Source organism: Chelonia mydas, chromosome 7 (assembly GCF_015237465.2).
Source record: "Chelonia mydas isolate rCheMyd1 chromosome 7, rCheMyd1.pri.v2, whole genome shotgun sequence".
Classification (NCBI taxonomy): Eukaryota; Metazoa; Chordata; order Testudines; family Cheloniidae; genus Chelonia; species Chelonia mydas.
Genome location: NC_057853.1, coordinates 97,450,933 through 97,472,550, shown reverse-complemented (window position 1 = coordinate 97,472,550; position 21,618 = coordinate 97,450,933). Strand labels below are relative to the sequence as shown.

The following is a 21,618-nucleotide window of genomic DNA, read 5'->3' as shown; positions in this document are numbered from 1 at the left end:
TGTGAACTGGAGATGGGCCCAAACTGCAAAAACAGTACTGGGATCTATTTCTAGTTCTGCCATTAACTTGCTGTGTGACCTTGCATAAAGTTATTTATCCTCTCTGTGCCTCAAGTTCTCCATATGTACAATTTGCATTGTGATACCCTCCTTTGTGAAGTGCTTTGCGATCTTCAGATAATTGGTATTAAACAAAATAAAAGATCTAAATGTCACAAAAGTTTAGTTGTAATGAGATCCAGAGTTTTGTCTTAATATCCAAGTGCTGCATGGATGCATTATTGCAAACTTATAAACACAGAATTATAAAAAAGGGGGGAAAGGGAAGTTGTGACACTTGGATCCAGAATTTAACTCTAAAGTACAAGGGGGTTTATATCTAGAGATGGTTTAGGATCATCTCTAGAATGAATTTTGGGAATTCTGGAGATTGGTTTGCTGTGTGTGCCTCTGTGTTTATTGTGGCAATACTTGTGGAGAGTTGCTTTACACTCCAATTGGTTTATTTTGTCACTGTTGGGGCTCGCTTGCTGCCTACTTCTTTATTTTAGTTACTGTTCACTCCCATATGAATGTTGGCAATGATGGCTGTTCACTAACTGTGTGCTGTTGTGTAGTACACAGATTTGTAATGTTCAGCTTGGAAATTACCTGTTCTTTATTTGATAATACTAAAGACTGATCAAGGATTATTTAAAGGGTGAGATTATTACTGCAGTTTGGGTGTCACAGATGACTAGGGCAACCTGAGAGTGTAAAATCCATGCCATGTAATTATCTTCAATATTTAGTACGAGAACTGTAATTTCTTCTTTATTTCTAATAATTTACCCAGAGTCAAAAAATAAAGAATATATTTATCTTCACATGATTTACAATGAAAAAGCAATATCATAAGAATTTCATTTCTTATATATAGTTCTTGACCCTATTACTTGAAAATAGTTTTGGAGAAACAAGCAATAGCAACTTGAAATCTCATTGAAACACATAGGCACGGTATCAATGATAACTTCTTTAGAAAATGTAATTTCTTTTTTGTCAAAAACCAAACAAATGGAAAATGGTTAGTGATTTTGCATTAAAGACACCTGTATGCTTGTTATTTTTTATCACACTTGTGGTATACTCCCCTTCCCAGTAATGTCACAAGGTACTACAAAGTATTATTGAGAAAGAAAGCATAAGATAACCTTAGTGTTTAGTGCAACAGTAAAAGGATAATCCAATGACTTTATCCCACCCACAGGACTCAATTTTCAATGTAATATTTTTTTTCCTACAAAAATTGACTTTGAAATTTTACTGGATGCCAAGAACAATCATAACCTAATGTTACCAGGCTTCTCCTCTACTTTTTGTTTTTATTAATAAGGGACAATAAGTATTAACTGCTTCACAAAGTAGCTCCATACCTTGGTGACAGTTTGGATTCCTCCAGAAGTTTTTTAAATTCTTCTTTGGCTAGCAATAATTTATTTTTCTTTTCCTTGTACTCGTCTCTTATTCTGGTCTTGACAAACTGCTCAAATATCTTTTTTTTTAAAAAAGGAGACAAATATAGATGTATTTATTAACAAACACATTGGGGTGTGCCTATTTGATCAAAGGGTTAGAGACTTTCACAACTGCAAGGCTTTATCTGCATAAAGGGTTGGAGGTGCCAATTTAGGCAGTTACTGTCTGCATCCTAACACAAAGTACAATCTTAATCAGAACTTCTTGTCATAGATGTAGATTACTTGTCATGCTCACAGCTAAACATTCATAAGATTCACATTGTGTTTGGTTTGAAGTATGCATCTTCCCTGAACTGCTTGAACTCCTGACTGTGGACCAGAAAACTGTCCATGATGCTCAGATAGCAATTTCATGGAAGTTACATAAAGAAAGATTGAATGATCCTTTGATGCACTGCACACATGTATATGAAGCCAATAATGCCTATGTGAAATCAGTGGGATGTAGGCACCTAGATTCTTTAAAAAAATCCCTCAAGATGCCTATCTGCATCTTTAGGCACCTAAATATCTATTTGAATTGTGCTCTAAAAAGAGAGCGCTGTGTAGGCACAAAATAGAAATTAAATGTTTTGCTTACAAATATTTACAATTGTTTAACACTGAAATGGTGGAACAAAAGGCGCTGTTCATCAAAACACTCTCAGTTCTGTTTATCTGCCAATTTCTTGTTTGCACTGTAAAAAGTGCACAAACCTAGTCTGGGCACTAGGGACTTTCCATTCACTGATGAATGATGCATCTGTGCAAATCTACATTTCATGTAAGATAAAGTGAAAAATCATTCAGTCTACTCTATGAAACTGAAATGAAACTGGTACGTAGTAACATGGATTCTTATATGGTGCACAGTAAAGGGAAGAAATAGATCTGGTAAAGTGTACACTCAAAAGTGGTACTGTATAAGAAAGAGGGACCAGGAAATGCAAGCCAAAAATGAAGATTAATTGATTTTAAGTGTTCTTACAAGTTGAGTAAATAAGTGCATGATAGGAAAAAATGAAATACATAAAACCAGTTGATGTTGCCTTTGCTAGTGTTACCACTATGCTTTCACCTTCAATATTGGCAAAGCCATTATCATTTAGTTCTATCTACTGCAAAAGTGCTGGGCTAGCAATCATAATTGTTTCCTAGAAGTACTAACATACGAGAGAGCTTGTCAAATAATATATAGTTTGCCTCTTGGGGTTCCAATGGAAGGCACACCCATCATACTGCTTACACAGTGATTATTCTTGTCCAAATCTCAACTATATGAGGGGAAAATACAATAAAATGTTCAATCTCTCCTCTATCAACAGAGAATGCCAACGAATAATGGAATTTTTAAGCAACCTCTTTGTTAATGTTACAGAAAAGGAGTCCCTAAAATGACACTTGGTGATCTTAATAAATCAGAATTAATAGATCACTCATTATCTAATACAATATCTCCTTTGCACATCACTATTTCTTGCCATAGGTTTCCCCATACTCTAATGTATGATGCTTTCTTTCCACTGAGTGGTGGTAACCCCTTGGGAAATACTGATAAGTAAACAGACCAAACATGTAGAATTCCATAAAAGATCATTCCATTCCTCAGACAGCACCAAGAAGTTACACACAAACATAAAAAACAGAGTTCACATCACAATCAACCTAATGCTAGTAAAAGATCAAGTCAAGAGACTCTGGTCTTTCAGACACCTGCAGATAAAATGGGTTCCTGCCCTTTCTGGTTGTGGGCAAAATTAACCTACACTTTTCAAGCTTCCTCTTCATCTGAGACCAAACGAAGGAGGCTGCATCAATTATTTATTGTATAAAAAGCCATCACCTGGACACTGATTCCTTTATTTTTTTTTATGTGGTCTTCACAAACTCAGAGTCTCCACAACACTAATTCATTCAGATAACTCCAAAACTGCATGGGCATGGATCTACCTAATGCCAGAAACTTACAGATTTACAGCAGAGATGATTTTTCTCCCCAACACACTGATAGTTTAACCTGAAATAAGGCCCTGGAGTCAGTGTCAGACAAGGAAAAATTTTCCATGCATCTGATGACAGGGGAAATAATTTCTCTTACTAATTTTAGCCATATTGAAACTAATATATGATGATTCATTAAGTCAGTCATCTAATCTTGTCCAAGGCCACCCTCCTCCTCAGGTCACTTGAAATAAAAGAGAATGATGGCTAAATAAGCGTAATTGCCTCCAGTCTGAGGCCACAACATCTAAGTGTCTATAATTGCAGTATTCAAACACCACCTACTAAAATATGTTAGACCTACGGCACTTGGCTCACAGTTCAATATTCTATCCAGCAAATCATCTAAAATTGTAAATCTCTATTTTGATTGACCTTTACTTACAATGAAGTATTTTAGGTAACAGTCCTCAAAAATGCATGGATTAGTTTTTAGTATATGCACATTTAAAAATTGTTCCCAGACTGGTTCATTTGACTGCTGGCTCAGAAAATCCAGGGCGTTCTCTCTCTCTCTCCCCCCACCTTCTCCATGCTTTTTAACACAGTGTCTAATTATTTTCCACTTCTACATTGATTTTAAGCTTGAATTATTTTCTGTCTCAGTACCAGCATTAGCATGACTTTGATCTTCTCTATGTAGTTATGCCAAGTCCTTGCTCTTCATAGTCATTTTCCTTGAGTATTTAATATATCCCATAAATGAGGCCCATGTCAGCAATACTTTAAGCTAAAGCCTATATGATATGTTTTTATTATGTGTATTCATTATGTTTTTTATTGTATCATGCATACACTTGATCAAAAGAAAGAAGCAATAAAGCTTGATTGATTGAGCAAGGTCTATATTGTGCCCTTGTTGAGTTACTGAAGGAAATACAAAGCCTTCTTGCTAAGTCATCCCAGCTCCTTGATCAAGTACTAAGCTCCCATTCTAACTGTTTCTCTCATTTTCACAATCAAACATTATAAAACACTTAAAGACAAATAAAATTTGGAACGGGATTACATGGAAAGGGTATGTTAATATATTTTTAATATTAAGGACAAAAGAGTATTACTGTATATGTTTCTTTAAGGAACTTTCTATATGTACTCTGTATCACAGGCAACTGTTCCTCCCTATAGAGCCCCACAAAGTTCAGTGCTCTTCATCATCCCATTCAATAACTATACAAAGCCATTTGGGGAACGATGGAGACAATATGGGTGGAAGCATCAGCAATACAAGGACACTTCCCAGTTCTATCTCTCTTGTATGACAAAAGTTAACATGATCATTTCCCAGCTTCCTCTAGCTCTTGGATGATGAGCATCTGATTGAGAGCTAAACCCAGAGTGATCGAGGTAATGATAAGATGGAAGCATTTTGGAGAACAGACCTTGTTCATAACATTCCTATTAGTGAAGGAAGTTGCCCAGAGGGATAGCTCAGTGGTTTGAGCATTAGCCTGCTAAACCCAGGGTTGTGAGTTCAATCCTTGAGGGGGCCATTTAGGGATCTAGGGCAAAAATTGGGGATTGGCCCTGCTTTGAGCAGGGGGTTGGACTAGATGACTTCCTGAGGTACCTTCCAACCCTGATATTCTATGATCTGATCAGTTTGTTAGGCTGGTTTGAGCCTGGTGTCCTTTTGGTACTAGATACCAGAATAACCATGGCTATAAAAAAAACCCAAAACATCCACTTCCATTCACAGCTTGCCAGAAAACTGTGGTCATCCTATCAGACACAGACCTAGCCATCACATTTCCATTCATCCATTAACTCCAGGGCTGACTACTGCAACATATCTCCATGAATAAAGCCAAACACCCTGAGAAAGTTTTAGCTGGTACAAAGTGCATCCGTCCATCAGCTAAAGTAACACAAATCACTGTTGGAACATTACCCTATTGTCAACCCTCCCTGATTTTCAAAGCTATTTTGGGGATTGGCCCGAGCTGTAGGAGAGCCCATCTATCTGTCTCTACAATCCTGGCCAACAGTCACAGCTGTGTTCTGTGGGTTGATCTTGTAAGTACAGGAGACAGGACTTTCACAAGAATAGCACCTAGACTCAATCTCATTCACAATTTAAAAAAATATCCTTAACTGAGGTTAACTTTTTAAATCCAGGGAGGAAGAGAGGGAGGTTACTCCTGTTTATTTTTTAATTTGGGAGGCTTACAATTACAATGGTAAGTGTCACCAATAAGATGTTGACTAAACAGATAGCATGCATTACCAATTCTCTTTTTAACTCACCTGTTTACGTTCTTCAGAGTTTAGCAGAAGGTAGCGCGGGTCAAATACTATTTTGTGTAATTCTTTTTCCCATGTAGAAAATGCGGAGACCTGAAGAAATACATGAATGCATCTGCTTTAGACAACATTACTAAGGCTCTGTAATAAAAAAGTGTTCCAATTTACAAAACCATGTTTAATTGCATTGATTCCCCTGGCAAAATATTAATTAAAAGGGGTAGAATGTTTCTGGAGGAAAATAAAATGTAGAATCAAAGTTAAGGGGAAAACTGGATGAAGAAAACTAACCTGAAAGTGAGAGGACCATTTCAGAGACTTGTCAACTCAAACAAACAAGATAGCCTTCTATCAGAATGCTTTCTTGAACGAGTGTGGGAAAATATTGTACCCAAACAGGACAAAAATAAGGAAGCAAACATATATGAGCAAATAAACAGGGAAAATTATTGTATTTTTTCAGGTTTCAGAGTAACAGCCGTGTTAGTCTGTATTCGCAAAAAGAGAAAGGAGTACTTGTGGCACCTTAGAGACTAACCAATTTATTTGAGCATAAGCTTTCGTGAGCTACAGCTCACTTCATCGGATGCATACTGTGGAAACTGCAGAAAACATTATATACACAGAGACCATGAAACAATACCTCCTCCCACCCCACTCTCCTGCTGGTAATAGCTTATCTAAAGTGATCACTCTCCTTACAATGTGTATGATAATCAAGGTGGGCCATTTCCAGCACAAATCCAGGTTTTCTCACCCTCCGCCCCCGCCCCCACAAACTCACTCTCCTGCTGGTAATAGCTCATCCAAACTGACCACTCTCCTTACAATGTGTATGATAATCAAGGTGGGCCATTTCCAGCATAAATCCAAGTTTAACCAGAACGTCTGGGGGGGGGGGGCGGGTAGGAAAAAACAAGGGGAAATAGGCTACCTTGCATAATGACTTAGCCACTCCCAGTCTCTATTTAAGCCTAAATTAATAGTATCCAATTTGCAAATGAATTCCAATTCAGCAGTTTCTCGCTGGAGTCTGGATTTGAAGTTTTTTTGTTGTAAGATAGCGACCTTCATGTCTGTAATTTCGTGACCAGAGAGATTGAAGTGTTCTCCGACTGTTTATGAATGTTATAATTCTTGACATCTGATCTGTGTCCATTTATTCTTTTACGTAGAGACTGTCCAGTTTGACCAATGTACATGGCAGAGGGGCATTGCTGGCACATGATGGCATATATCACATTGGTGGATGTGCAGGTGAACGAGCCTCTGATAGTGTAGCTGATGTTATTAGACCCTGTGATGGTGTCCCCTGAATAGATATGTGGGCACAGTTGGCAACGGGCTTTGTTGCAAGGATAGGTTCCTGGGTTAGTGGTTCTGTTGTGTGGTATGTGGTTGTTGGTGAGTATTTGCTTCAGGTTGGAGGGCTGTCTGTAGGCAAGGACTGGCCTGTCTCCCAAGATTTGTGAAAGTGTTGGGTCATCCTTCAGGATAGGTTGTAGATCCTTAATAATGCGTTGGAGGGGTTTTAGTTGGGGGCTGAAGGTGACGGTTAGTGGTGTCCTGTTATTTTCTTTGTTAGGCCTGTCCTGTAGTAGGTGACTTCTGGGAACTCTTCTGGCTCTATCAATCTGTTTCTTCACTTCCGCAGGTGGGTATTGTAGTTGTAAGACTGTTTGATAGACATCTTGTAGGTGTTTATCTCTGTCTGAGGGGTTGGAGCAAATGCGGTTGTATCGCAGAGCTTGGCTGTAGACGATGGATCGTGTGGTGTGGTCAGGGTGAAAGCTGGAGGCATGTAGGTAGGAATAGTGGTCAGTATGTTTCCGGTATAGGGTGGTGTTTATGTGACCATTGTTTATTAGCACTGTAGTGTCCAGGAAGTGGATCTCTTGTGTGGACTGGACCAGGCTGAGGTTGATGGTGGGATGGAAATTGTTGAAATCATGGTGGAATTCCTCAAGGGCTTCTTTTCCATGGGTCCAGATGATGAAGATGTCATCAATATAGCGCAAGTAGAGTAGGGGCGTTAGGGGACGAGAGCTGAGGAAGCGTTGTTCTAAATCAGCCATAAAAATGTTGGTATACTGTGGGGCCATGCGGGTACCCATAGCAGTGCCGCTGATCTGAAGGTATACATTGTCCCCAAATGTAAAATAGTTATGGGTAAGGACAAAGTCACAAAGTTCAGCCACCAGGTTAGCCGTGACATTATCGGAGATAGTGTTCTTGATTGCTTGTAGTCCATCTTTGTGTGGAATGTTGGTGTAGAGGGCTTCTACATCCATAGTGGCCAGGATGGTGTTATCAGGAAGATCACCGATGGATTGTAGTTTCCTCAAGAAGTCAGTGGTGTCTTGAAGGTAGCTGGGAATGCTGGTAGCGTAGGGCCTGAGGAGGGAGTCTACATAGCCAGACAATCCTGCTGTCAGGGTGCCAATGCCTGAGATGATGGGGCGCTCAGGATTTCCAGGTTTATGGATCTTGGGTAGTAGATAGAATATCCCAGGTCGCGGTTCCAGGGGTGTGTCTGTGTGGATTTGATCTTGTGCTTTTTCAGGAAGTTTCTTGAGCAAATGCTGTAGTTGCTTTTGGTAACTCTCAGTGGGATCATAGGGTAATGGCTTGTAGAAAGTGGTGCTGGAGAGCTGCCGAGCAGCCTCTTGTTCATATTCCGACCTATTCATGATGACAACAGCACCTCCTTTGTCAGCCTTTTTGATTATGATGTCAGAGTTGTTTCTGAGGCTGTGGATGGCATTGTGTTCCGCACGGCTGAGGTTATGGGGCAAGTGATGCTGCTTTTCCACAATTTCAGCCCGTCCACGTCAGCGGAAGCACTCTATGTAGAAGTCCAGTCTGCCGTTTCGACCTTCAGGAGGAGTCCACCTAGAATCCTTCTTTTTGTAATGTTGGTAGGGAGGCCTCTGTGGATTAGTATGTTGTTCAGAGGTATTTTGGAAATATTCCTTGAGTCGGAGACGTCGAAAATAGGATTCTAGGTCACCACAGAACTGTATCATGTTTGTGGGGGTGGAGGGGCAGAAGGAGAGGCCCCGAGATAGGACAGCTGCTTCTGCTGGGCTGAGAGTATAGTTGGATAGGTTAACAATATTGCTGGGTGGGTTGAGGGAACCATTGCTGTGGCCCCTTGTAGCATGCAGTAGTTTAGAAAGTTTAGTGTCCTTTTTCTTTTGTAGAGAAGCGAAGTGTGCGTTGTAAATGGCTTGTCTAGTTTTAGTAAATTCCAGCCACGAGGAAGTTTGTGTGGAAGGTTGGTTTTTTATGAGAGTATCCATTTTTGAGAGCTCGTTCTTAATCTTTCCCTGTTTGCTGTAGAGGATGTTGATCAGGTGATTCTGCAGTTTCTTTGAGAGCATGTGGCACAAGCTGTCAGCATAGTCTGTGTGGTATGTAGATTGTAATGGATTTTTTACCTTCAGTCCTTTTGGTATGATGTCAGCAGGAGAGTGAGTTTGTGTGTGTGTGGGGGGGGGGGGGGAGGGGGCAGAGGGTGAGAAAACCTGGATTTGTGCTGGAAATGGCCCAACTTGATTATCATACACATTGTAAGGAGAGTGATCACTTTAGATAAGCTATTACCAGCAGGAGAGTGGGGTGGGAGGAGGTATTGTTTCATGGTCTCTGTGTATATAATGTCTTCTGCAGTTTCCACAGTATGCATCCGATGAAGTGAGCTGTAGCTCACGAAAGCTTATGCTCAAATAAATTGGTTAGTCTCTAAGGTGCCACAAGTACTCCTTTTCTTTTTGTATTTTTTCCAATCCCTTGGGTTAATTTAAATTGATTTCTCACCCTTACTGTGCATTATTTTATAATTTCACTTACTAGACACCTCTATTTAGCCATCTCTGCTTATCTCCAGTTAAATATATCCTTTGATCTTTATTTATCTGTAATCTGACAGTCTGACTACTATTTCCTTAAATAGAGCCTTTAATACTATTTTTTCCTGGAAGTTTCAGTCCGTTTATGTGAAAATGTTTATAATCATAAGCCCCTAAAACAGAAAAAGGTTGGCCTTAACTAAAAAACAACAATAAAAAACCCTCTTTTTGAGGATGTGGTGTGGGGCAAGCACAGTTCAAAGCTGGAGAACAGACAGATAGTTAATGGGGGGGAAGAGAGGAGGCTACAGCATCTGCTGCAGCAGCAGCTAACAGCTCCAGGCCCTCGCCTCTCCGGGGCTGAAGCTACAGGGCAAAATGTCACGGGGGGTCTCTGAAAGTCATGGAATCTGTGACAAATGCTTATCCTTAACCATAATACTTCCTTCAACCACCCTTCTTCAAGTGTTCCAGCAATTCCATCCTGCATTGCTATTATCCCAGTTCCCCACTGACCCCCAGAGCAACCATTTCACCCTAGATTACATTATATATAGTGACAAAGTTCCTGCTCTACCTTGGTGAGTCTTGCACTTATTGGCAGATTTGCTCACCTTGGAGCTTCACAGCAGCCCTCAGCTTGGCCGTTTTTCTGAATTCACAGTCCAGGTCGACTCCTCCTGTGTCTGACCAGGAGTTGGGAGGATTTGGGGGGAACCCGGGCCAGCCCTCTACTCCAGGTTCCAGCCCAGGGCCCTGTGGAACGCAGCTGTCTAGAGCGCCTTCTGGAACAGCTGTGTGACAGCTACAACTCGCTGGGCTACTTCCCCATGGCCTCCTCCCAACACCTTCTTTATCCTCACCATAGGACCTTCCTCCTGGTGTCTGATAATGCTTGTACACCTCAGTCCTCCAACAGTCCGCGTTCTCACTCTCAGCTCCTAGTGCCTCTTCCTCCCAGCTCCTCACACACACACCACAAACTGAAGCAAGCTCCTTTTTAAAACCCAGGTGCCCTGATTAACCTGCCTTAATTGATTCTAGCAGCTTCTTGATTGGCTGCAGGTGTTCTAATCAGCCTGTCTTAATTGTCTCCAGCACGTTCCTGATTGTTCTAGAACTTCCCTGCTACCTTACCCAGGGAAAAGGGACCTACTTAGCCTGCTCTCCTGCTACTGCCCTCCGGCCTGGGCTTTCCTTGCTTTTTGCCCCTGCTTTCGACTTCCCCCCGACTGGGCCAGACGCTCTTCCCCCTTTCTTTTCTTTTTGTTGTTTTTTTCTTTCTCTGCTGTTGCTAGAGTGCTAGCCGGCTGCCGGCCAGCTGTTAGCTCCCCCTGCTCACCCTCGGATGCTGGTGCCACTCCACCTGAAACCCACCCCCCCACCCCGAGGGGGGGGCCTGCTGACCCACTCCCTGGACGGGGGTGAAGTGGAGGGACCCAGCCCCCAGACCCAGCCGCTTGCTGTTTGTTTGTGGACCCGTATTTGGCGGAGAGGAATTTTTATCATCTGCTCCGGCATCCCTGGAATTTTGCAGCTGCAGAGAAAGTCCGGAACAGAGAGAAAGAGAAACAGCCATCTACCAGAGGAACACTGCCCGGGAAACTTACAAATCGCCGTGGAGGGGGTCCAAGACTGAGTAACTTTCGAACTGCGCTCTCGTGTGGGGGGAGGCCTTGACTGTGTCGTGACTGTGTTTGTAGGACACAGGGGGTGTGGTACGGAGCTGCGCCCCAATCCATCTGTGTCCTCCCAACCCCCACAGTACTATCCTCATCACTGCCCCCTCCATCGTCATTGCTGGCTGTTTAACATCTGCCTCTGGACTTAGCTGCTCGCCCTGATTCCGCTGTGTGGGCCAGAAGCACCAGCCAACCAAACAGGACTCTCTGGACAAGCGTACGGTGGTTCATGTGCCCCCCCTCCCTGAACTGCCCATCCCACAGCCTGTCCCTTTTTACCTGACCCCAACTCCTGTTAACCACCTGCCACCGCCCCCATTGGGGCATCGGCAATGGAAGGGCATCGGGGTGTTCTCCGCCGCTGCCATGCCCACCGCTTCCCCAGACTCTAGGGGAGCCCCCCCAACCAGTGGGAAAGGCCAGGGCAAGAAGAAGGGGAAGGCCCCCGCTAAAACCACCAGGCCCTCCATGGCAGGGGCCACCCCCACTGCTGCGGCCCCGCCACCAACCACGTCGTCCCTCCCCGCTGCCCCCTCCACCAGCTCTGCGGGTGTCCCTCCCTCATCCCCCCCGAACATATGCCCGGGCAGTGGCAGCCCCCGCGCCCACCGCCTCCGCCACCATCAACAGCGGCCGGGGCCCCTTCCCCACCATGACAAGGAAGCACAGTGTCCGATGCCTCCTGTTGCCCACCTCGCCCCACGTGGAGACCTATGTGCGGGCGCTGGTGAGGGTGGTGGGGCCCTCGGCCATTGTGGCGGCCTCCGAAATGTATGGGAAGGTCGTCTTCTTCTTAGCATCGGAGGCTGCCGCGCACGAGGCGGTGGAGAGGGGCCTGGCGGTGGGGGGGGGTGTTTGTCCCCCTAGAGCCGCTAGAGAACCTGGGCGTCCGCCTGGTCCTGATCTCTGTCCCTCCTTTTCTCCCCAATGCTGCTCTGTTACCCACCCTTTCCACCCTGCGGAAACCTGTTTCTGTCATCAGCCCTCTCCCGTTGGGCTGGCAAGGACCCCACCCTCCGTCATATCTTTTCCTTCCGCCAGCAAGTGCAGCTTCTACTGCCGTCGGCAGCGCGTGATGGAGAAGCGCTCAAGGGGTCCTTCCTAGTCCCCCACCAGGGGGACCGTTACCGGGTGTATTTCTCCATGGGGGAAGCCTGGTGCTACCTCTGCCAGGCGTTGGGGCATGTCCGGAGGGACTGCCCCTTAGCCCGGCAAGGAGGGGCATCTGGGATCCCTGAGACCCGGCAGGACATCGGCCCCATCATTGCCGACGCCCCTGGCTGCCCGATACCCGAACCCGCCCCCCCTCCTCTTCGGACCACCACTTCTCCCGGTCAGGCCCAAGGAGCACCTCCCCTACAACGCCCAGACGAGCGGGAGAGCCCCGCCCTCGCTGCTGGCAATCTGGCGGGGCCTATGGAGGAGGGTGTGGCAGAGATACCACCACGCATGGGAGAGAGCCTGCCCCAGGGAGAATCCTCCCTCCCTTATGGGGCCCCACTGTCCCCCCCTCCTCCCCAAGTCCCTGAGTCATCGCCTTTACCCCCTGACATGACCGCTGCTAACCAGCCCCCAGATGATGCCATGGAGGGCTGGCCCCTAGTCCAGGGGAAGCAAGGCAAGCGGAAGGCTCAAGCTCTGCCTCATCTACCTGAGGTGGAGGCCTCCTGGCAGACCAGGAAGGGGGGCACCGATGCCGAACCTTCCGCTTTTCCCACGAGTGTGTCCCACCCACCGGTGTCAGCTGGGAAAGATGTGGTAGCACTGGAAGGTAGTGTCTCCCCTCCATGGAAGACCCCCCTCTCCGAGACCCTCGAGGAAGCCCCTTCTGTCCTGACACTACCCGAAGCCCCCGTGAACCCCGAGGCAACCATCGTGGTGGGTGCCAGCAGGGAGAATCCTGGGGCGACGGAAAGTGTCCTCTCCTCCATGTTCGAGGAGATCGAGGCTCTAGATCTGACCCCGGTCGCCCAGGGGGAGGACGACCTTTTGCCAGCAAACTCGATTTGGGAGACCTCACTCCACCCCTTTTCCCCATGCTCCCTCCCCCTAACTCCTGCTTTTGCTCCCACCTCCGAGGAGCCCCTGGACTCCTCCATCGACCCGGCCGATGATGGCACCCCGCTGACGACCATCGAGCCTGCTCAGGTGACAGCTGGTGCCACGCGGCCGGGTCACAAGTCGCCAGGGGCACCCCCCGTTGGTGCAGAGCAATCGATTTCCTTCCCGGGCGGGGGCCCAACAGAAGATAATTCACCTCCTGATACTGTGGCCGCTAAATCCACCATAGAGCCCGAGCCGGTATCACTGAGAGCTCCTTCCCCACCCCCTTAACCCTCGAGTCTGATCAGGAGGCGCCACCATCCAGCTGCTTGCCTCCCCAAACCCAGAAACTTGCCTCTGCCCCTGCCCCTATCCAATTTACCTCCTGCAATGTTATTGCCGCCACCAGGGCTGTCTCCTTCCCTTTCCCAACTGATGACCCCCAGGGAGCGGCCTTTGTGTTCTCCTGCCCCGACCCATTAGGAGCTGCTATTTTCCCTCCACCGCCCCGTATCGCCCCAGAGCTTGAGGCGGGCCTAGAAGCTCCAGCCCATCAGGCACCCTGTCAGGGGTCCGCACCCTGCTTGTCCATTTTAGTGGACTACGGGGCTGCACCAAGGGCCCCGCCGAGGAACAACCGGGAAACCGTAACCCCACCCCCCCCATGACCTGCAAGGAGAGCTGTGGAACTTTTTAGAGGATGTCCGTGGCTCCCACAACAAGGTACAGCTTGCTCTCCAGCGATGGGGGGATTTTTTTCAAATCCTCCGGGCCACAAGGGCCCTCATGGGGGAAGGTAAAGGGACGGGGAAGCAGGATGCTGCGGCCTACTGGCGGGTCTGCGTCCTCCGTGACCAATTACTCACCTACGGGATGGGTCAAGGACTGTTGTGTGGCCTGCTGGGGGATACGAGCATCCCTGCCAGTGAGGATCCCCCCCAGCCCCCCCCATGACACCTCTCACCATCGCAACGCTGAACACCCGGGGCTGTAGGATGGCTCTCCGCAGGTCCCAGGTGCTCTCCTTCCTTCGGGAGGGAGGGTACTCTGTGAATTTCCTGCAGGAGACCCATACGGATCCGACCGCCGAAGATAGTTGGCGGCTGGAGTGGGGGGACAGGGTCTACTTTAGCCATTCCACGATTCGGCAGGCTGGAGTGGCGACCCTGTTCTCCCCCGACCTACGGTCCGAGGTGCTAGGGGTCGCCAAGGACGTGCCGGGTCGCCTGCTGCATCTCCGGGTCCTTATAGAGGGGCTTGTGGTTAACCTCGTTAATGTCTATGCCCCGACATCGGGCCCGGAGCGGCTGCAATTCTATCAGCAGGCGTCCGCCTTCCTCTGCAGCTTAGATTCTCAAGAGTGCCTGGTCCTGGGAGGGGATTTTAATACCACCCTTGAGGAGCAGAGCCCGGCCGCCGTGGACACCCTCTGAGAGATAGCTGAACATCAATCCCTAGTGGACATCTGGCGTGACCAACACCCGGATGACACTTCCACGTTCACCTTTGTCCGGGTGGAAGCCCATCGGTCGAGCCACTCCCAGTTGGACTGCATTTACTTATCACGTTTCCATCTCTCAAGAGCCCACTCCTCCAGCATTCGGCTGGCCCCATTTTCTGACCATCACCTAGCCACCGTGACAGCCTCCCTCTGTGCGGAGAGGCTGGGGCCGGCCTATCGGCATTTTAACAACAGCCTGTTGGAGGATGAAGGCTTCGTGACGACCTTCTGGGAATTCTGGCTGGCCTGGCAAGGGCAGCGGTGTGCCTTTCCCTCAGCGCGGCGATGGTGGGACCTGGGGAAGGTGCGCGCCCAGCTTTTCTGCCGTGACTACACCCGGGGCACCAGCTGACGGAGAAATGTGGTAATAGAGCAGTTGGAATGGGAGATCTTAGAGCTGGAGAGGCGTTTGGTCGCCAGCCCGAAGACCCGCTCCTCTGCGGAGCGTGCCGGGAGAAGCGGGAGGAGCTCCGGGCCCTCGAAGACCAGCGGGCCTGGGGCGCCTTTGTTCGATCCCGCATCCGCCTCCTTCGGGAGATGGATTGCGGCTCCCGCTTCTTCTATGCCCTGGAGAAAACGAGGGGGGCTAAGAAACACGTCACCTGCCTCCTGGCAGAAGACGCCACCCCCCTCACGGAACCGGCGGAGATGTGAGGGAGGGCCCGAGCCTTCTACGTAAGTCTTTTCTCCCCAGATCCGACCGACCCTAGCGCTTGCAGAGTGCTTTGGGAGGAGCTCCCTACAGTCAGCGCGAGCGACCGAGACCGGCTAGAGTTGCCTCTCACTCTGTCTGAGTTCTCGGAAGCCCTCTGTTGTATACCCACTCATAAGTCTCCAGGCATGGACGAGCTGACCGTGGAGTTCTACGGCGTGTTTTGGGACATCCTCGGCCCAGACCTAGTCACCGTCTGGGCCGAGTCTCTGCAGAGCGGGGTCCTCCCTCTTTTGTGCAGGTGAGCTGTGCTCGCCTTATTGTCAAAAAAGGGGGACCTCCGCGATTTACGAAATTGGCGTCCCATCTTGCTCCTCAACACGGACTACAAAATCGTAGCAAAAGCAATCTCGCTGCGGCTAGGGTCTGTGCTGGTGGACGTGATCCACCCAGACCAGGCCTACACCATCCTGGACCACAGTATCTTTGATAACCTATTTCTGGTTCGGGACCTTTTGGAACTTGGGCGTAGAGACAGTCTGTCATTCGCCGTCCTGTCCCTAGCTCAGGAGAAGGTGTTCGATAGGGTGGACCACGGGTACCTCCTGAGCACTCTGCAGGCGTTTGGCTTCGGACCCTAGTTTGTGGGTTTTCTCCGGGTGCTGTACACTTCTGCAGAGTGTCTGGTTAAGCTCAACTGGACCCTGACTGAACCTAGCTTCGGGCGAGGAGTACGGCAGGGGTGCCCCCTCTTGGGCCAGCTGTACACTCTGGCGATCGAGCCCTTCCTCTGTCTCCTTTGCAGGAAGTTGACAGGGTTGGTGCTGCGGGAGCCGGAGCTGCGGCTGGTCCTGTCGGCGTACGCTGATGACGTGATCCAGGACCCCGGCGACTTGGCGTGGGTGGAGGCTTGCCAGGCCATCTATTCGGCAGCCTCCTCTGCCCGGGTCAACTGGGTCAAGAGCTCTGGCTTGGCGGTAGGAGACTGGCGGCAGGCGAGCTCCCTCCCACCCGCGCTTTAGACCATCCGGTGGAGCGCGGGTCCGCTGCTCTACCTCGGCGTTTGCCTTTCTGCCACGCACCCCTCTCTGCCGGAAAACTGGGAAAATTTAGAGGGCGGGGTGATAGAGTGGCTCCGGAAATGGACGGGACTACTCCGATGTCTGTCCCTCCGAGGGAGAGCGCTGGTGCTTAATCAACTAGTCCTGTCCATGCACTGGTACCGGCTCAACACCCTGGTCCCGGCCCCGGGTTTCCTGACCAACCTCCAGACATCGATTCTGGGGTTCTTTTGGTCAGAAATGCACTGGGCCCCTGTAGGGTTTCTTCATCTACCCCTGAAGGAAGGAGGACAGGGCCTGAAGTGTCTACACACTCAGGTCCGTGTCTTCCGCCTCCAGGCCCTACAGAGGCTCCTCTGTGGTGCAGGCAGTTCGGCGTGGAGCACACTGGCGCACGCCATCCTGCGCCGCATCCGAGGGCTCCTATATGACCGGCAGATCTTTTATCTCCATCCGGGAGGTCTTCCACGAAACCTCTCGGGGCTGCCAGTCTTCTACCAGGACCTCCTCCGGACTTGGAAACTCTTTTTAATGACCAGGTCCGTGATGGCCACCGAGGGGGTAGATCTCCTCACGGAGCCCCTGCTACACAACCCCCAGCTCCGTGTGCAGGTGGCGGAGTCCCGCTCAGTGCACCAGAGCTTGATCCTGGCAGAAATCACGAGAGTCGGAGACCTCCTGGACTATGATCGGGGAGATTGGCTGGATCCCCTGACGCTCGCCCGGCGCATGGGGCTCTCCAAACCTCGCACCCCCGGCGCGTACTTCAGGAGGCGAAGGCCGCTTTGCCGCCAGCTGCTCGAGCTTACCTCGACCAGGTCCTGCTCGAGGGCACGCCCAGCCCACCCTCTACCCCAGGCCCACCGGACCTTTTAATTGGACCCCTGCCCCGCAGACCCAATCGACCCTCTCACCCCTTCACTGTGAGCCGGCTGCATGAACTGCAGCCGGTACGCTTCCAAACCGCGACAAGGAAACACCTATACACACTCTTGCTCCACACCCTTCATGCCCTCACCCTAGTGTCCCGCCCCGACACAAAGTGGCAAGACCTTCTGCCACCTTTGAAGAGTGAGCATCCCTGGTGGGCCAGCCTATATTCCACCTTGGTTCCGAGGCCCGTCGGGGACATCAGTTGGCGGCTCCTTCATGGAGCTGTGAGCACGGGCACATAGTTGGCGCGGTTCACCCCCGTCCCAGATACTTGTCCCTTTTGTGGTGTGAGGGAAACCCTAGCGCACATATATTTGGAGTGTGCCAGGCTGCAGCCCCTGTTCTGGCTCCTCGCAAATCTCCTATTACGTTTTTGGTTGCATTTTTCCCCTCACCTTTTTATTTATGCACTCCCCATCCGTGGCCTCACAAAGTCGCGGGATCTCCTAGTTAACCGCCTCCTGGCCCTGGCTAAAACAGCCATCTATAAAACCAGAGAGAGGAGGTTGGCCGATGGAGTTTCCTGTGACTGTGGGGCTGTTTTCCGATCCTCGGTCCGTTCACGTATTCGGGCGGAGTTCCTCTGGGCGGCGTCCACCGACTCCCTTGATGCTTTTGAGGAGCAGTGGGCGCTGTCCGAGGTTCTCTGCTCGGTGTCCCCTTCCAGGTCCCTTTGTCTGACCCTTTGATTGGGGGAGAGAGTAAGGGACCCCAGCCCCAGCCATTGCTGCTGCGGACACCAACACCTTAGAGGGGTCCTTTCACACGTGGGTGCACATGCTCCCCCCCCCCCGATTGTCCACCCCACAGCCTGCCCCTCTTGTTGGGTGCTTTCAGAGGAGGGTATTGTTGGTGACACTCGGGCGTGGTGTCAGGTAACTCGAGGGGGTGGAAGACCACAAGAGTCGATGAAGCCCCCCGCTCTGGGCCCAGGCAAGCTTGAATACTTCCCTCCCCTGAAGCTAATGAGAAAACAATTGTGATTGGTTGCTGTGTTACACATTGCATATGCTGTTGTTTTTACTTTGTAAGTGTGTTATGCAAATAAAAAACATCTTTTGCTTCAAAAAAAAAATACTCTCCTATAGCCATCTGGCCTGACCCTGTCACTATATATATATATACACACTTTAAAAGGGCTTAATTCAACCAAACAAGAGCCATTTAGTAACATTATGAAAGCTCAGCTCAATCTAAACAAGTATATACACAAATCAATGGAATGGAGAGAAACACTCTAATGGGGAGCATCTGCCTTGTCCTTTTAAACTGTATACTCTTCGTTGGAGGGACTGTGCCTCCATCTGTTTTTGGAAAGCAGTGGCACTTTAGGTGAAAGAATAATCTAAATAATAATAATAAATTGTAACAAAAAGACTTCCTGATGTTCACAGAAACATCCCTGTGGTTCCTCACTCTGAATGTGTTATTTCTTTAGGAAGCCATCAGAGGCAAGCATGCAAACGACACTGCCTCTTTTGGTGTAGAATTATCTTTCTAGTGCCCCAGGCGGACTCATTTTGCTGCCATTAGCTCAATTATCAATCAAGCATTTTCCTTTGCAGCCAAGTCCCTGATATCAGAAGCATCATTAAATTCATAAGGCCAGAGGGGACAAAACATCAGAGATGAGGATCTTTTATTTTCTTATTGAACTTTGCCCAGAAACGTTTATGATGTGGCATCCTCAATACATAGGAGTTAAATCCCTAGCATCACTTTCAAATTCCTACATCTAATTACAAAGAAGAGTGAATCACAAAAAATAAAATAAGTAAGTGAAATACATTAACTATTCCTTTTTTAAATAATCAACCAGGAAACTTCTGATTATGTAAAATGGATCTAAAGGAATTGGCTTTGCTACTAGAAAACACTGGGAGCCAGAAAGTTTCAAAGTTATCTCAAGCAAATGTATAGAATTTAAAAAGATTGGTTAACTTAAAAGTTGCTAGTTAAACTGTTACTCTCCCTTATGTCCTTCTCTAACATGATGCCCCTGGATGGGTCATCATCTGTGAGGATTGAATGTGGATCCCTGGATCTAGAAGCACAAATCTCTAGAGCCCTGGGAATTTTTTTTATTCTTTTATGATTTATTTTTCAGGACTTTCATGTTATTTTGTTTAATCTGTTTTATCCATACAAAAGGGGTGTACGCCTGGGGTTGATGGCCCTGGATAGGGTGGGGTTTGCAGAGCAAGCTGGCCCCGTACACACTGCACAGTGGCAGCTCCTGTCCTACGGGACTGGGCCCAGTTTCTTGTTTCAGGTGTTGCAACCCCATGCATGGGGTCACAGTGCTGCTCAGGTTTGGCTCAGTCACCCCTCCATCATGATGACAGAACAGAGGCCGAGCCAAATTTGAGTGAGTGGTACTGTGATCCCATGCACCAGCAGCAACTCCACTCACTCAAATTTGGCCTGGCTGCCCCCTTTTCATGACGGAGGGGCAGTCAGGCCAAACCTGAGCAGTAGCGAGACTCTGTTCATGAGGTCACAAAGCCTGGAACAGGGTGCCAGGCCCAGGCTTTCAGGACACCAGCTGCGACTGCAGGGTGAGTTTTTTGTTTTATTTCATTTTATACACTGATTATGATTTCATTTCATGTTATTTTGCATTTGCAAAAAAAACAGGGCTCTAAAAATTTCTTGTCGCCTGAGCCTAAGAATCAGTGTAACTTAGTTCAAAGGCTGTAGCAGCCCTAAACCCCTAGAGGTGGAATAGCCACTATAGGGGACAGAGAGCCACGTTATGTTAGTGTGGTAACACTTCCCGGGTCTCCTTGTATCTTGTGGTTCAATATCAAATTAGACCAGATGAAGGACTTCTCCATTCTGAGTAATCAGCTCTGGGGATCTCTACTCCTGCAACTGTCTTCTGGAGTTTGTCTATGGCATATGACTGAGGAATGGCTTATCATTTTGTCTTCCCTTTTTATCCTTGGTATTTTTTAAATATCCCCCGAGTATACACACAAATTTTCTTGTTTGGAAAAAAAAAAGTTGGGCTATTAAAGTCATTATTGTTTCAGTTGCTGCTATAAAGCTCTGCATGCTGTTCCAGCTGTTTGTAATGGACATTTTAGAAATGAATTTGAAACAGTAAATATCCTGACTACAATAAACTAAACTCCAGGTGAACATTGTACTGTGGTCTTTCTACTGGTTACATGCTACTTTGTGAAAGATCTGGAGAATGCAGAATGGAAGACAGGTAGAGATGATATCCAGAATTCAAGCAAGAAAATCCTCCCAGAACAAACCATGACCTCTGCAGCCTTATCCTAGCACAGAAAGAAGAGAAAGCAGAGATTTGAGTTTGCTTTTTAATAACGCATTTGTGCTTTTCACCAGTGTTCAAAGCACAGTGAACACATTCATTAAATTCAATATATTGAGTTTGAAGGGTGTGTTTAGAAGTTTAAGGAAGTTGGAATACTTCATATTACTCTTAACTATGGGGCAAAGATACCTGAATAGATTCCAAGGCTGTAAGTTTAATATAAAAATTTATAAGAACAGAAAAGAGCAAAGAGTAAAAGATTCCCAGACTGATGAGAAAGAATGCCAAAGCATGACACCAGTTAGTGAGGCCATGCAAAAGTGGCAAGACATGGTTAGCTAGGCTGCCCTGTAGGAGATAGAGTCCAGGTGATGTTATTATTGTGGGCCTGTCTGGAAAAAGCAGCCTTGGAAGAAACTGTACATTATAGCATAGTTTTAATTCTGCTGCTCAGTTACAGCAGGAGCTATCTATTTAAGTGGACCTATGGGCTGCTTACCCCAAGTACTGGCCAGCCGCCATCAGCAGCAAAAGTTACATCAATGTGTGATAACTACTGCTATCTGTTGCATGAAATTTCAGGCGTGAGTGTGTGTGAGACAGAGATCATAGGAACTCTATTGCCTAAATACTACCATAAAAGTTATTGACATTTTAAAGTGTGTGCAATCCTGACACTCTTTAATAGCTGAATCCCATAGGACTATGAACTCTATTACTACTCCACAAGCATAAACAACATGCACGTCCTTTAGTATAATAACGTTAAATCAACCAGAGCAGCATGCCTCATATAAGGACGAGGGGGCCAGAGGTGTTTTCCACCCCTTTTCCATCCTCTGAATACTGGAAGTGTAACTTAGAG

The 21,618-nt window shown here is 47.7% G+C and overlaps 1 protein-coding gene across 1 annotated transcript in view; it reads right to left on the bottom strand.

The window, feature by feature from the left end:
* The window catches only part of TCERG1L (transcription elongation regulator 1 like), a 215,830-nt gene that overhangs the window by 6,467 nt on the left and 187,745 nt on the right, over positions 1-21,618 (bottom strand). The window contains 2 exon segments of the mRNA XM_007053034.4: positions 1,416-1,534; positions 5,748-5,837. Coding sequence (XP_007053096.2) covers positions 1,416-1,534; positions 5,748-5,837 — 209 coding nt within the window.